We start from the raw sequence: 16,550 nt of genomic DNA, 5'->3' as shown, positions 1-16,550 counted from the left end.
GAGGTGCCCGTTCAGACACATGAAGAACTCCACAACGCCGTTGAAGCAGGGTGGTGTAGCTGCGAGTCAGGCGGCATGGGTGGCGAGGCTGTGCGGAAGGAGCGCCGGAGCACACCACAGAGAGGGCGACGAGGCTGGCCGGGGCAGGCGGGCTGCATAGTAGCGAGGCGGAGGGAGCACCGATGAGGGAGAGAAATAGAGAGAGAGAGAAGAGGAAATGGTGGCGCCTCCGCGTCCTCGGCTATCTTCTCCGGGCTACATAACTTTAATAAACTGTCACTTTTATTCTACTACTAGATAAGATAATTTTGTTTATGACTTTGAGTTCTATTTCTTTTTTATAATTTTCAAAATATTATCATGTACTATTGAATTTAATTTTGATGAAAATGCATTTATTAATTGTGATTTTAATTTAGTCTTTATGTCATGTCTACTTAATTCTAAAAAAATATGTTTTTAGTTATAAACAATTACTATGTTGCAATTTCAAAACTTATGAACTATTGGATTGTTATTGTTATTCTTATTTTTTGTTTGCATTTATGAATACGTATGTTTTGTTAATCGAAACAGGTAAACTATTTATTCGTTCAAATAGTTTGCTTTTTTTTTTGTAAATAATAGTATTACATTTTTCTTTTTTTGTATGTCTTATTCTATTTCATCCACACATCTCCTCTTTTGTTATTTATTTTATTTTATACTATTACACTCATATCAAATATTAAAATAGTACTCCTTCCGTTTTATAGTAGTGAAGTCATTTTGCCATTTGATACGTTCAGTGACGGAACCAGAAATTTAACCAAGCCGGGGCTGAAATTAAAAAAATATACTCTCTCTGTCTCTCTGTAATAGAAGCATTTCTTTTCGGCACGAGATTTAAGAAAAATTATAGAGAGATGAAGAGAGAGTAAAATATTTTTTTGCCGAAAAAGGAAATGACTTAGCTACAGTGGGACAACCCAAAAAGTAATACGACTTAGTTACAGAGGGATGGAGGGAGTATCACAAAAAATGTAGTATGAAATTTTACATGTAATATGTGCACAATTTTTACCGAACACTAGATGATAGTGGTTTTGGACGAGTCGACATGTATCGCCGAAGAGATATCATTTTCATTTTTTGTTTGAAATTTCTCTTCTAATGTATACAACTAAGATATCAGCCATTCATTTGTATCTCATTCTATTTTGCTAATTTGTAGGAGTAGTATTATCACTCCCTCCGTTTCATAGTAGTGGAGATGTTTTTTTTGGCACGCGATTTAAGAAAAATTGTGTTAAGTGAGTTAAGTAAAGAAAGGATAAAGTAGGAAATGAAAAAGGTAGAGATAAGTGAGAAGAAATGTATTGACTTTTACTAAAAAGGAAAATGACTCTATTACTATAAAATGTATCAAAATAACAAAATGAATCAATTACTATCGAACGAAAAAGAATAAGTTTTATTGAAAAAAATTTACATTTGAACGGACAGAGTAAGTTTTATATGTGTAACTTACATTTGAAAGGTCCAAATTTGATATTATAATAAATACTTACGTATCAATTTATGCTTGTAACAGTAGCGACTTATTTTTTAAAATAGAGTTGTAACAATATATAAATAATTGGCCTATCAAAAATAATACTACACCACAATTAGAGTGACACAATTGAAATTTGTAACGGCCAAAATTTTATAAATATTTATAAAGAAAACTTCCATGCCACATTTATGGCTTCCACGCCACATTTACAATAATATCCAAATTTACTTTAGAAAGGTCAAATTAGAGGCTCAATTGAATTAATTTTGATAGGTCAAATCTATTCAAGAGGACAATTAAAATCTCATGTATCTAAATTAAGGGTAGTGATATAGAGATGTCTCCATGCCATAATATCCTTAGGTCATTTTGCCATAAGCTAAATTATAATATGGATTAATATACCCTTACATTAAAATAAATAATAATTGAACAAATATATATGTATCTACTAGGAAAGGCAATCATATCAAATTACTCTCTTTTATCAAATTCATATCAAAAGTCAACTCATATCAAATTACATTCTTTTAACTAAATACACTCAATAAAAAATAACGAGATTGACAACAACAGCAGAAATCTCAAATATCTTAATTCCTCCCTCCGTCTACCAGCCTCCACCGTCCGGCCTCCATGTCGCAGGTTATGGCATCGTAAGCCTTGTTCATCCAAATCATTACTGCTCAATATTAAAAAACATCAAAGGTACCGCCCTTGTGCTCTTATTTATACATGTTCATTAAAATATACATGCGGGGGGTTGTGAGATTTTTGGGATGTTGTACAGTTTTCGCATCACAAGTGTTGGGGTTCGACAGTGCATACCCGAACTCCACATTAGTATGATATTGTCTGCTTTGGGCAAAGCCCTCAGAGTTTTTCTCTTGGGGTACTCCCCAAAATGCTTCATACTAATGGAGTTGTGATAACCCATATATATGTTTGCAACTCTTGTTCATTCCTAAATGTGGGATATTGTTTGCCCCTACAATCCTCCCCTTAAACCAAGGCCACATGTCAACCACACATGTTACAGGTCATCAAGTCACCACATATCTTGGTCGAGCTCACACAGTGACAATGGAGAACTTGCAAGCGCACTCCACCGAACCCCGAGCCACACATGCCCACCCTGAACCACGGCTCTGATACAATTGTTGGGAATGGTATATAACTCAAAAGAGAGCTTTATGATGGCCTATCGAGATTATGCGAAGCTACAATGGTTTTTTTATTGCAATACGTAACTCGTCGTCTAAGTATTACGTGCTTGCATGCTCAAAAGGGAGAAAGCCTAAGAATGTTATGAAGTTTACCAAATAAACGCAATGTCCAGCTCGTGTTAATTGCGTTGTAAAGACTAATTAATGGTAAACTGATTGTGTCGAGTGTTGAATTGAATTATAATCACACTCTTGAGCCGCAATTGTCTATGTTTATGCCGAGTAACCGAGAATTAACTTTGCACATGAAATGACTATTGGAAAATCTAGATATTTCGAGCTATAGAATTAGTCAAAACGCGAGGACCCTAGAAGTTATGGCCGGAGGTGATAAGAATTTAGGTGTCACTGAGCGAGATTGTAGGAACTTCATAGATAAAAGGAGAAGGTTGAGACTTGGAGAAGGGGATGTTGAAGCTATACACAGGCTGTTTTTAAGGATGCAATAGCAAGATCAAAACTTTTTTTGCATTATGGATGTTGACGATGAAGGACAACTGCGTAATGTGATGTGGGTACATCCTCGTAGTATAGCTGCGTACGAAGAGTTTCACGATGTTGTGAGTTTTGATACAACATACCTTACGAACAAATACAAGATGATGTTGGCGACGGTTGTTAGAGTTAACCAATATAACCAAATAATATTATTGGGATGTGGTTTATTGAATCACGAGAAGTCTTAATCATTTAAATGGTTCTTTAGCAACTGGTTACTGGCCATGAAAGGTGTTCAACCTACAACAATGCTGACAGATCAATGTGAGAGTACAATGATTTCCGTGAAGGCAGTTTTCCAATGACTATACGCAGACTTTGTGTATGACATATTGCCTATAAAATTCCATAGAATTTCAAAGAAGTTGACGTGTTTCTTAGTTGTTCGTCTGATTTATACTCAACGATATACGACAGTCTCAGTAATGTAGATTTCGAGTCAATGTGGACAGATTTTCTATCTAAATACAGTGTTCATAACAATAAGTGGCTGAAAGATTTGTGTGATGAAAAGGAGAATTGGGTGCCCATCTATTTGAATCATATTTTTTGGGCTGGTATCGACCCAACGAAGTGAATCTATGCACGCATTCTTTGATGGTTATGTGAACTCGAGGAGTACATTGAAACTGTTTGTGGAACAATACGAGATCGCTATACATAACAAACTTCAGAAGGAGATGCACGCTGATTACAAGTCAAAGTGTTTGATGCTGAAACCTGTGTCAACTTTTCAATGGGAGAAACAATTGCTAGGTGAATACACTAATAACATCGGTCTCTTGTTGCACGTGAAAATCAAGAAAATTAGCAATTGTAATGTGAAAGATGTTGCAATTGGTGAAGATGGTATGCATCGTTGCAAGATAATGGAGATGCGATTAGTGCATAATGTTTTTCACAAGGAATGCACTTACACTGTCGAGTATCATCCTTTTGGGTAATATATAAGTTGCAACTGCCGTAAGTATGAATTTAAATGTATATTTTGCGTTCATATCTTGAAAGTCTTGGTGTACACAGATATTAATCATGTACACGAACGTTACATCATGAATAGATGGCGAGCAAGAGAGTATAGACCGCATTCTAGTATTGTTTTTACAGGTGGTTATCCTCACATGACTGAAGAGTTCAAAGCGTTTGAAGATATGGAAAGAAGCTTTGTAAAATGTGCAGGTGCAGCTATAACTGACCTACCTGCGATAAAGATGGTGAAAGAAGCCCACGAAAAGTTATTGGTGGATATAATGAATATTAATCGTGGTGGGTTAATTTCGAATCCAAGTCACAATGGTTATCATCCAACGAAATAGTAATACTCATTTCTAATTGTTATCATCGAACGAAATAGTTCTAGTCATTCGCATCAAATTATTTTTGTTGAGGAAAAACCTATCTCATATCGGAAATCTGAGGGAAGTTGGAAGGTGTATATAATTCCTGTCAAACCCCAATTAGTTAGAGGCCTTTTGAGAGTGACCCAAAAACAAATCCGTGCGGGCTAGACCCAAAGCGGACAATATCAAATTAATGTTTGCCGACGTCGACAATCCTGACAAGTGGTATAGAGCCAGGTTGGCGTCGGGTCTGGTCCGGTTTGAGAGACCCATGTTCGAGTGGGGCCGACGATCCTGACAAGTCTGAGTCGGGCCCATTATGTGTTTCGATGAGGACAAACCTATCCCATATCGGAAATTTGAGTTAAGTTGGAAGGTGTATATAATTCCTGTCCAATTCCAATTAGTTTGTATATTTATAGATTATAGGTATAAATTTTGAAATAAGATTAATATGTAATCTTCACGCTCTCTTTATCACTTCTTCATTAATAAATAAAAATTAAAAATCCATAATAACAACAGAACTAGTGCTGATAATGATGAAGAAATAATTGAATGCATAAAAAATATACTCCCTCTGTTTCTTCATAGTTGAGGCGGAACTTTTCGACACGGAGTTTTAGAAATGAATGTTGGGTGTGTTAAATAAATAGATAAAAAAGTAAGAGAAAGAAAAAGGTAGAGAGAATAAAATATAAAGTGAATAAAGTAGAGACAATAAAGTAAGAGAGAGTAAAGTAATAAAGAGGAAAAAGTTACCATATAAGGAAATGACTCAACTATGAAGAAACTTCCTAAAATAATAAAATGACTTAACAATGAAGAAACGGAGGGAGTAACATTTTTCTGATAAATAATCATCATCAACAACAAGCAAAAAAAATTGCATAATTCCAAGATTTTTATGTTGATTCTATTTATTTTCAAGTAATATAGCAGTAAAAAAGTTTAGTACTACTACATGAAACTGTTGTTATTTTTTTGAGGTACGTGGTACATACAAAATGTTTATCAATATTTCAATTTAATAAAAACAGTTTTAAATTTATATATTTTACCTGCAAAGTTTACTTAATGTTTCAAATTGATACATTTAAATCCCATCTAATACTGTCATTTTTTTTCATTTGCTTCCTGCTTCTATTCTGTTTTTAATTTGCTTCCTACTTAATATATAGTTGGAATCGAGAATAATTTAAAGTATCAATGATTATTATAAAAAAAATTTGTATAAATGATTATTATATATAAATAATATCATGTTTTAATATTTTAGGATATAATTTGAGAGTGAATAAGATAAATAAAAAAAAAAAAAAAAAGTAACAATATTGGATAAGATTTGATGGAATGTACTTAAACTAAAATATAGCTGAAATATTTTGTAAAAAATCGAACCATTATTGAAATATTTCTCATGTATCATGTAATTATCACTATTTTTTTCTTTTTTATTAATGAACGCACATAAATGGTACCTGATCTTTATTTTATATCGTTTTTGGTACCTATAAATCACATTTTTGGTACCTAATGCAATTTTGAACCCGAACCCTCTAAACAAATACAGTACATATTTCCATTTGTATCATTAAGGTTATTTTGGACATACAAAACTAAGTACCAAAGTGATATTATATTTTCTTCTCTCATTCTTCTCACTCTTTACACTATTATTATTAATCAATATTAATATTATTATTTTGATTTTATAAATTAATAATTAATTTATTTTTTAATATCATTCAAATATACTTAATTATAATTATAGTTATAATTATATTTAATTATTGTAATAATATTATTGTTACAATACTAAAAACTAGTTGTAATAAATAAAAAATAATAATATAATTATTTAAATTATGAATCACACAATATTATATAATAATAATAATAATTATTATTATTATTATTATTATTATTATTATTATTATTATTTTATATTAAATTAATAACTAATCAATATAGTATTGATAAAAATTTAAAATTGTGAACTATGTTCATAATGATATTAAGAGTTGAATATTATTAGTTATGTGTTTCAACCATAAAATGAGTATAAAATAATTCAATACAAAATATTTAATTGATTTAAATATTTTAAATAATTAATTTAATTAGGTGTTTTGTTCTTGATTTATATTATGAATGCAATTAGATGTATGTATAAAACAATAAAAAGTAAGAAGAAAAAGAAGAGAAAAGAAAAAAGAGGAAACATAAACTAAGGAGAAAAAGAAAGAAAAAAGGAAGATAAAATACTAGAAAGAAAGAAGAAAATGAAGAAAAAAGAAAGAAGGAGAAACTAAAGAAGAAAAAAAGAAATAAGAAATGAAAAAAATAATCACATGTTTGGTATACTATTTAATGGAAATTTCTAAAAATATCCTCCGTAATAAAACAATCACAAATTTGGTACATAGGGTTATTTTTATCACTGAATACTAAAAATGATATAAATTAAAGATCAAATACTATTTGCGTGCGAAAGTGAATGATCAGGTACCTCAGTTCATTCTAATAAAAAAGGACATGCATAAATTCTGATGATGGCGGAAAGAGCAGTGTCGGTGGCACATTGTGGAATTCCTGTGTAGACTATAGAGGGGCTCACCTTTTTGGACACGTAGTACTCCTTCGTTTACTCTCTCTTCCCAATAAATCTATCCGTTGGGTTGTCGGGGTTCCATCTGAAAAGGACGCGATTGCCTGCGAATATTTTTTATACATAATTTATACAAACACATGCTTGCTAGTGTGATTTGTTAGTGTCGTTTTCCGTCTTGGACCAGAATTATGGAGTCAAGAATTGTTTTCTTTATGTTTTAGTGCGATAAAGCAGTGATCTTTGGTTGTATTTTACACAAAAGCCCCAAAAAGGGGGAAATGTGAATTCTTGGTGAGATGCTATTATTGAGGCTGATAATGAGGATGGTCCCTCTCTCTCATGGAAGTTGCTTTTAGTGCAGTGTTCCAAGATTAAGACTTGGTTGGAATCCTATATTTGTGCTAATAAAATCAATATCCTTTCAATAATTAAATATCAACAGCCACTGTATTAGTATTGTTATCATGGGGCAGCCCTCCCTTTCTCAAACTGATACCAATAGAGGAGGAGCTATGGCTGCTGCTCTTGTTCTGCTGCTGCCCTTTCTTTTTCCGAGCATATTCACCCCTTTGAGCCACGCCTTTCCCTCTCTTCTCTCGGTATTGTTTTCTTGCTTTCACCCATTTGTATTGTGTGCTTTTGTGCCTTTCTATTTGCTTGCTTTCTGCATTCTGATTACTGGGTTCTGTTCTGTTTGCGAGAGAGATAGTTGCACAGGTTTATTTGGTAATCGTTAGAAGCATTCTTATTCTTCTTATGCATAAATTTAAAATGAATCCTGGAAAGAGTTTTGGTTTCCTGAATATTCTGGAGTATAGAAGTGCCTCCTTGATGCAAACATGGCTAAGAATGTTTCTCTCAAGTTATATCGTGTGGCACTTATGCGATACTGTTACCCGAAAGTGGTGTAGGTAGGTTAGTAGTGTGAGAATCTGGATGTTAGTGAGTTACTTGCACTAAATGAGTTATATAGTGTGGCACTTATGCGATACTGTGGCCTGGTACTGGTGTAGGTAGCTTGAGTAGTGTGAGAATCTTGATGTTAGTGAGTTAGTTGCACTAAATGAGTTATATCGTGTGGCACTTTTGTGATACTGATACCCGAAACTGGTGTAGCCTAGGTAGGTTGAGTAGTTTGAGAATCTGGATGTTAGCGAGTTACTTGCACTAAATGAGTTAATAGTTTCTGAAAGATTCCCCTTTAGAAGGATCAAAGAGTAAAACTCAAGAAAGGTTTGCTCGACAAACTGAAGTGTGAAAGCCCTTGGTTCTAGATTATCGCTGGCTTCATCCGTAAAAATGATGTTGGAAACAACTAGCTATAGAGAAATTCAAGGGATTTTTTGTCCAGGCTTTTTATAGACGATCCCATATTTTGGATTACTGATATATATTGTACTATCTGTTTTACCATGTAAGGGTACATCTTGTTGGTGAAAGTCGTTATTATTGGATCAGTTCATTTTGTTTTTCATAGCCTATATAATTAGTGCCGTAGCTACTAGCTAAGGCTCTCTTATTTGCGCTCATGTCTTGTTTGTTAGAGATGTTGTCATTGTATGAGCTCATTTTGATTCTTATTGCTTATTTATCTAGTACAGGAGTGGAATGCTCCTAAACCTAGACACTCTCGCTTGCTTAAGAGTGCTTTGCAGTGCCAATGTGTGAGTAAGACATCAAATTGTGCATCTTAGCATTTAGCAAGAATAAATTCAATGATCCTTTAAGTATCTGATGCTTAGTTTTCCTTCCATATCCTTCCTTGGTTATAGTCCGATAGACAACTGGCCGACCTATGGATGCCGCTGCCTCAACAACCACTGAAACGTTGTGTCCGGTCAGACAGTACCTCCAGTAAGTCCACAACTGAAAAAAAGGGGAATAGAATTTCTATTTTATCAAGTTTACAATACTTCATGTAAAATAATGGAGTTTAACATCGTTATTCTCCTTAATAATTATTTTTTCCTGTGAAGCAGCATTGCCAGAGAAATCTCAGGGATATATTCAGGTGTTTCTAGATGGAGGACTAAATCAACAAAGAATGGGAGTAAGTGCTTTTAGTTATTATAATGTGCTATAGTGTATAAAGCACAGTCAAAGAGTATTTCTTGCTTGATTGGATAAGTCGTCACCTTTCTCTAATGCGTGTACATTTTGTTTCTAAAGATTTGTGATGCAGTTGCTGTTGCCAAAATTTTGAATGCAACTCTAATAATTCCATATCTTGAAGTAAATCCTGTCTGGCAAGATTCGAGGTAAATTTTGATAAGTTCAGCGGTTCATGCCTTCTATGGTAGTGCAAAATGATCAGAATGCATGTTCTTGTTTTATTTCCAGTTGAAGCCAAAAGCTGTAACGGAATGGGATTAGTATAATTTACCTATCTCTCTCTCTCTCGTGCAGTACATTCATGGACATATATGATGTGGATCACTTCATTAGCGTGCTGAAAGATGACATATCTATTGTTAGAGAGTTACCTGATGAATATTTTTGGAGCACACGGGAGTATTATGCTACAGCCATTCGAGCTACCAGAATTAAAACAGCACCTGTTCATGCTTCAGCAAACTGGTATCTGGACAATGTTTCACCCATCTTGCTGAGGTTGGTAAACCAGAGCTAATATTTTCTACATCTATTTGAATTCATCCATGCATAATCTTCATTATAATATTAACTTTCTTAGTTCATTACACTTGTCAGTTCTTGTAGTATGTGGAGCATACTATAACTATAATTTGAACTTCCAAAAACTTACAATAATAGATTAGCTCGTATGGATTCATTCAATAAAACTCATCCTATCTATTTAATAAAACATGTAGGCTTACTGCTCTGCTAATACGATAAATCCTCATGGATAAAGAGCTTCTCTGCTGCATTCGAGTCTATTGTCCGTATGATACTAATAAAACTCAAAAATATCAAGTTTATTGGCATGTTTCCATTATGACCAGAAAGAAAATAATCTTTCTCTACTTATGCACTTCATTTTCAATGTTGTGTAACTTTAGCATCTTTGGATTTTTTTCCAGTTATGGAATCGCTGCAATTGCACCATTTTCTCACCGTCTGGCTTTCGACAATATGCCTGAGGAGATCCAACGCCTACGATGCAAAGTCAACTTTCAGGCTTTGGTTTTTGTTCCTCATATCATATCTCTTGGGGATTCTCTTGTGAGTCGTCTCAGAAACTCTCGTAGTTCAAGTGATGAAGACGGCACCAACCACCTACAGAAAGTTACCGATGCTAAGGGATGGCAAGGGACTGGAAAGCTTGTCGTTCTCCATCTTCGTTTTGACAAGGTCTGCTGCTGTGCTTCTTAGCACCATTGTGGCCAAATTTCTCAAGTGCTGCTCATATTTAGCATGAATGCTTAAATTCAGATGTATTTGTCTGGTCAGGACATGGCTGCCCACTCGGCATGCGACTTTGGTGGAGGCAAGGCTGAGAAGTTGGCTCTGGCCAAGTACCGGCAGGTTATTTGGCAGGGAAGGGTGTTAAATTCTCAATTCACCGATGAGGAGTTAAGGAGTCGAGGGCGGTGCCCATTGACTCCGGAAGAGATTGGATTACTGCTGGCAGCTTTGGGATTCGACAACAGTACTCGCTTGTATCTGGCTTCCCATAAGGTCAGCAACAAATGTTAACCTTATTACTCCCTCCGTCCACGATAACAAGTCCACATTCGATACGACACGAGTTTTAAGAAATGTACTAGAAAGTTGTTGGAAAATGTTAGTGGAATGTGGAGTAAATTACTAAAAGTGGCAAATGGGACATTTATTGGTGGACGGACGAAAATGGCAAAATGGGACGTTTATTGGTGGATGGAGGGAGGAACTACTAATATGCAAACTATTTGTAGATTTTGTTGATATATTGTCTATATTTCAGGTATACGGCGGGGAAGCTAGGATCTCAACGTTGCGGAGTTTGTTTCCTCTTATGGAAGACAAAAAGAGTCTGGCATCTTCAGAAGAAAGAGCTCAAATAAAAGGAAAGGCTTCATTATTAGCAGCAGTTGATTACTATGTCAGCATGCATAGTGATGTCTTCATTTCTGCTTCACCTGGAAATATGCATAATGCTATTGTAAGCTTCAAATTAGCCTTGGATTAATTTCTGAATTCCGATGGTATGTTCTAATTCCAACGAGTTTGTATCTTCACTTTGATTCCCAGGTAGGGCATCGAACATACGAAAACAAGAAGACAATAAGGCCTAACATGGCGCTGTTAGGCCAGCTTTTCTTGAACAAGAGCCTGACTTGGCCGGAGTTTGAAGAAGCTGTCATTGGAGGGCACAAGAACAGGCAAGGACAATTGAGACTACGCAAACCTACACAGTCCATATACACCTACCCTGCACCCGATTGCATGTGCAATGCTTGAGGTCCTGCTGTATCAATCACTATTCCGATCTTGCACACTTTGTGCCTGCAGCTATGTATATTATGAATAAACGACGACCCCTTGCGCGTTTACCCAGAGGCGTGCCATGACTTGTGTAATCACTCGGAGATAGATTCATTTTGGGGTCGAAAATTAGCGGGAAACTATGAGGCTGTAAATTATTTATTTGAGTGTGTATCACAGATTCTTATGTAGCAGCAATTAGAAAGATGCTGGTGTGGTGTAATATATAGTACAGCAGTAGATTTTAGCATTTCCTCATTATTTTATGACATTTTGTAACTCTTGTTTGTCACACCAACATTTTATTTTATTTTGTAAATTCCATCTTCAGTTGGTAGCCTAAGAAAGTCTTGCATGACATTTGTACCCTACTCATTTTCAATTTTCAATCAAACTCTAGGAACTAAATGTTACTCCCTTCGTCCCAACTAAGTTGGGCGAAACTTTTGGGCGAAACTTTTGGGCATGGAGATTAAGAACTGGAGTGCTCCATTAGATTAAGAAAAATGAAGCAATATACAAACAGAAAATCATTCTCCAAAACTGTCTCAATTTCACACCTTTATCAACTAAATTAAAAACATTTATAGTAAAATCACTCTTATTATTCTTGGGGCGAAACTTTTGAACATGGAGATTAAGAACTGAAGTACTCCATTAGATTAAGAAAAATCAAAGCTCCCAAGGCATCCATGGACAGCCTCAAGAGCTTCATCAACAACGCTTCCAAACAGTTCCAGCCTAAGAAAACCTTCTCTTCCAAGTCCAAGTCCCGCCCCAAGCCTCCTACCCCTAAATCCGGCTTGACCAAAGACGAGGCTGTCCTCGAGATCGACAGGGTCAACAAGGAGATCCTTGCCCTCCAGACCGTCAAGGAGTTCTGCAAAAGCTCCTACGAGAACGGCCTAGCCAAATTCTACGAGATCGAGAACCAGATCGCGGAGATGCAGGAGAAGGTCTCCTTGCTGCAGGACGAGTACGAGGTGGATAATGTGATCGATGATGGAGAAGCCTGCACTCTGATGGCCGAGGCTGCCTTGAAATCCTGCAAGGAGACCCTCTCCGCGCTGCAGGAGAAGCAGGAAAACTCTGCCAAGGAGGCCCAAGACGAGGCCGAGAAGATCGATGAGGCACGCGACCAGCTCCAGTCCCTTAGGCAAGACTGTGTTGATGACGAACAATATGAAGATATGCCGGATACGGATAGACAGGACGTCACCTTGGGTTTCATACAAGAGCTCAACGACATGGAGACCATGACCTCCGACAAGAGCATCGACCTCAGCTCCTCCGCGGCGCTGACAGTCACTCAGCTTGCCGAGAAGATCGACGTGCTGGTGAACAAGGTCATCAGCTTGGAGACCGCGGTGTCGTCCCAGACTGTCCTAATCAACACCATGAGATCAGATTCGGACGAGCTACGGGAACAGATCAAGCAGCTCGAGAGCGAAAAGGAGACACTCATGGGCGACATGCACAGCCTCAGCAACAGGATCAAGGAACTCGAGGACAAGCTCAGCAGGCTCGAGGAGCTCAACAGCAATGTTGAAGCTCACAACAGCAAGCTCGAGGCCAACTTTGCTCACTGTCGCTGCAGCCTCGAATGAAGAGGGATCTTGAGATTCAACATCTCAAGCAGGAGTTAAGCATTCTACAAGGAAACAAGGACGGTAGTATTAAAGAAGTGGAGATTCAACCACCTTTGTCTAATTCAGCAGAAGAGAGTGAGTCTGAATGCAAACCGGAACCAGAAACCAAAGAATTAGAGAAAGAACATGATATCAAGCTGATCTTCAAGGTTAAGTCTCAAGCAGTGTCAGTCGTGGAGGAGGGGCTGCGGATGGAGATAGACGCGATACTAGACGAGAATCTAGATTTCTGGTTGAGATTTAGCACCGCGTTCCATCAGGTCCAGAAGTTCAAGAGCGAGGCGCAGGACTTGCTAGAAGAGATAGCGAAGCTGAGGGACAAGAAGAAGAAAGAAGGAAGCATGACCCCGCAGCTAAAATCCGAGGTCCGACCAATATACAAGCACTTGAGAGAAATCCAGACTGAGCTGACCATGTGGCTGGAGCAGCGCGTCCGCCTCAAAGATGAGCTCAAGCGCAGGTTCACTTCGCTGTGCGGATTACAGGAGGAGATCACCACGGCACTCAAGGAAGGAGTCGAGGAAGACGAGATCAGGTTCAGCAGCCATCAAGCTGCAAAGCTGCAAGGTGAGATTCTGAGCATGAAACAAGAAAATAACAAGGTGAGGGAAGAGCTGCAGACGTGTGTCGATCATGTCAGCGTACTGCAACTTGATATCGAGAAGACTCTCCGACAGTTGAACCAAGAGTTCAGCATCGGCACTGATCAGCCGCAGTTGCAACACACAATAAGCCGGTCCAAGATTCCGCTGCGGGCCTTCATATTCGGAAACAAGGTGAAGAAGCAGAGGTCACTCTTCAACTTCATGCATACTAATAGAAAAATGCACAATGTCAGAACTGTACCAACTGACTGATTTCACCTACTCAAGGCTCTTGTTTCCCTTTAGATTACTACATTTAAAAAAAAAATTCTTATTGTATTTACAAGATGGTATTTGGATAGACTATCATGAGCTTTTCATAACCTTTTTTCAGAATGAACAACACAGCGTAATTATTGAAAATGCTCAAAATTTTGGTTCGTGCTCGGGAGGTCATATGCATCTCCAGCAAATCATTGTAATGTTATTGTAATTAAGAGACTTATATGAAGACGAACAATGAGTTTAATGGTTTTTTTTAGTCCCTTACTAGCAGTAGAAAACAGTAGTCATGTGCTGTTATGACGGAATGGAGGAATTGTGTAATCGAGACAAACAGAAACATAAAGAGACACATAATTTACGTGGTTCACCAACATTGCGTTGGCTACGTCCATGGGCGGAAACGGAGAACAAAGTGTTTTCAGATTACAGAGTTATGCGCCCTACTTCCTCGTTCGGCTAGCGGAAAACTATACGGATTCAAAGCATACTAACATGTGCAGTATTAGATTGAAAAAAATGGAGCAATATACAAATAAAAATTATCTCTCGTAAGATGATTTCCTTCTAATAATATTATTTTCAGTAAAGTTTCGATCATATATTCTTAAAACTATGTTTCAAAATCACACCTTTATTAACTAAACTAGTAAAAAACATTTATAGTAAGTCATTCATTCAATTAATATCATCTTTTATGGAATTCATCCAATGATGTTGTTATATGCTCATTTTTGTATAACGTGACATACCAAATAAAACTTTACATAAAAGTTAAAGAGTGTTTATTTGGAAATTTTTTACCCCTAACAAAAGAAAGATGTAGATCAAAACAATAAAAATAAAATGTATTAAAGATCCTAAAATTTGATATTTGTTGTGGAGTAGAGTCCATGTGTGTAACAGTCCGGATTTCTAGGGTATATTAAATACGGCAACTGCTACTTAGGCGAACTTAAAGGCAACAAGAACGTAGACTAGGGTTTCATTTAAAGAGATTTGACCAAGTATTTAATGAACTATCAAGGTAATAAGTCAACGACTTAATCACGAAAATCAAGATTTAAAAGATGACATAGGCTAAGCTCAAAAGTCAAGGGTTTATTGTAAATCCAACAAAACGCAATATTTCACCATATTCCAATTCAAAGAAATAAGTTCGAATCAACCAAAGATACTAAGTTCCCAAATATTCAGCGGAAGCAATCCAAGAGAAAGCGAAGCCATGTATGAAGACACAACTACACTTAAGGTTCCAAACATCCATTTTATTCGATTCAACTGTCTCAACACCACCGATCGCCAGTCGCTCAACCTGCACATAGGGAAAACACATGCAGGGCTGGGTATTTTAAACATACTCAGTGGACTCATGCCAAAACGTTATATAGTTATGCCACCCTTACCATATTGAACTCGAGGTTTAGCATTTAATTTAAAATATAGCATCGAGTATCACAAAAATATTTCATGGACTGGCCAGTCAAACAATACCTCCCATTTTCTCATCAATCAACAATATCATGGTGCGACGAAGTGTGGCCACACTTTCGCCCACGAGACCGGCCGACTAGCAAGGACGGCTCCCGATCTCCCGTGTACACTAGCCTGATAGGGTTTGCGGCCCTACTCAGACCCGAATTCGTTATATAGCCCTATAGCCTAATGGAGCGCACTCACAATCTAGGCATCAGACACACACAATAACCAAAATAATCATAGGCATGGCATAACAGTTTAATCCACCCTTATCGCTCCACTTTCATATATTTGCAACATAAGAGAGAGTTAAGAATAAAGCCCACCTCGATTCCTAGATTTCAAGCACGTTCTTCTTCTTGTTATCACACCGAGAACGCGAGCTATCACCTTTAATTTATGTAGTATATCACAAGTAAGTCTCAATCATGGATCAAAATCATGCATGTTCCCACGTTTCCCTTCTTCCCATCGATTATTTTCAATATCATCATTCAAAATCAAAGTACGATTATCATATCGTTTTTATTCGCACAACAACTCCATATTTATCATCAAATCGTGTCACGCATGAGTGTTTCAAAACCCACCCACACACACACACGATCACACGCACCAACACACACACACACGGTTTCACACACGCACACACACATATGTGCATCCCATTCATCTATTAATTTCCCCTTCACTCATTCTAAATGCATGTGGATTCAAGAACACCGATCGGTCGGTAGAAGAAGAAAAGATCAAAATAAAAATACTTTTTCAATAGAACAATCGGTAGGAAACAAGTAGTAGCCTTGGTTCTTCAAGATTTCTTGAATTGCAACTTCAATTCTTCTCCAAAAGATGAAGAATAAATGGAGAAAAGTAGAAGAAAAATTTGAGAGAGTGGGGAGAGGGAGAGATCGAA

General features: G+C 36.8%; 2 protein-coding genes across 5 annotated transcripts; both read left to right on the top strand.

The window, feature by feature from the left end:
- Nucleotides 1-7,529: 7,529 nt before the first annotated feature.
- Nucleotides 7,530-11,919, top strand: LOC125201733 (O-fucosyltransferase 39-like). 4 transcript variants are annotated; one of them, XM_048099968.1, is made up of 10 exons: nt 7,530-7,814; nt 8,817-8,879; nt 8,988-9,069; nt 9,192-9,265; nt 9,385-9,473; nt 9,622-9,825; nt 10,257-10,527; nt 10,627-10,854; nt 11,120-11,317; nt 11,407-11,919. In XM_048099968.1, the coding sequence occupies exons 1-10, from the start codon at nt 7,680-7,682 to the stop codon at nt 11,614-11,616; spliced, it is 1,554 nt and encodes a 517-aa protein (XP_047955925.1). In that variant the 5' UTR covers nt 7,530-7,679; the 3' UTR covers nt 11,617-11,919. The 4 variants fall into 4 exon arrangements, with proteins under 4 accessions (XP_047955925.1, XP_047955926.1, XP_047955928.1 ...); XM_048099969.1 differs by having other exon boundaries at nt 7,532-7,814; nt 9,195-9,265; XM_048099971.1 differs by having other exon boundaries at nt 7,764-7,814; nt 8,817-8,883; nt 9,195-9,265.
- Nucleotides 11,783-14,218, top strand: LOC125196675 (kinase-interacting protein 1-like). Its single transcript, XM_048095286.1, is given in 3 exon segments — nt 11,783-11,790; nt 12,302-13,242; nt 13,245-14,218. Coding segments are annotated over 3 exon segments (1,851 nt in total). The 3' UTR covers nt 14,147-14,218.
- Nucleotides 14,219-16,550: the final 2,332 nt, after the last annotated feature.

This window comes from Salvia hispanica, chromosome 1 (assembly GCF_023119035.1).
Source record: "Salvia hispanica cultivar TCC Black 2014 chromosome 1, UniMelb_Shisp_WGS_1.0, whole genome shotgun sequence".
In the NCBI taxonomy this organism is placed as follows: Eukaryota; Viridiplantae; Streptophyta; class Magnoliopsida; order Lamiales; family Lamiaceae; genus Salvia; species Salvia hispanica.
This window is presented reverse-complemented; position numbering and strand designations above follow the sequence as displayed.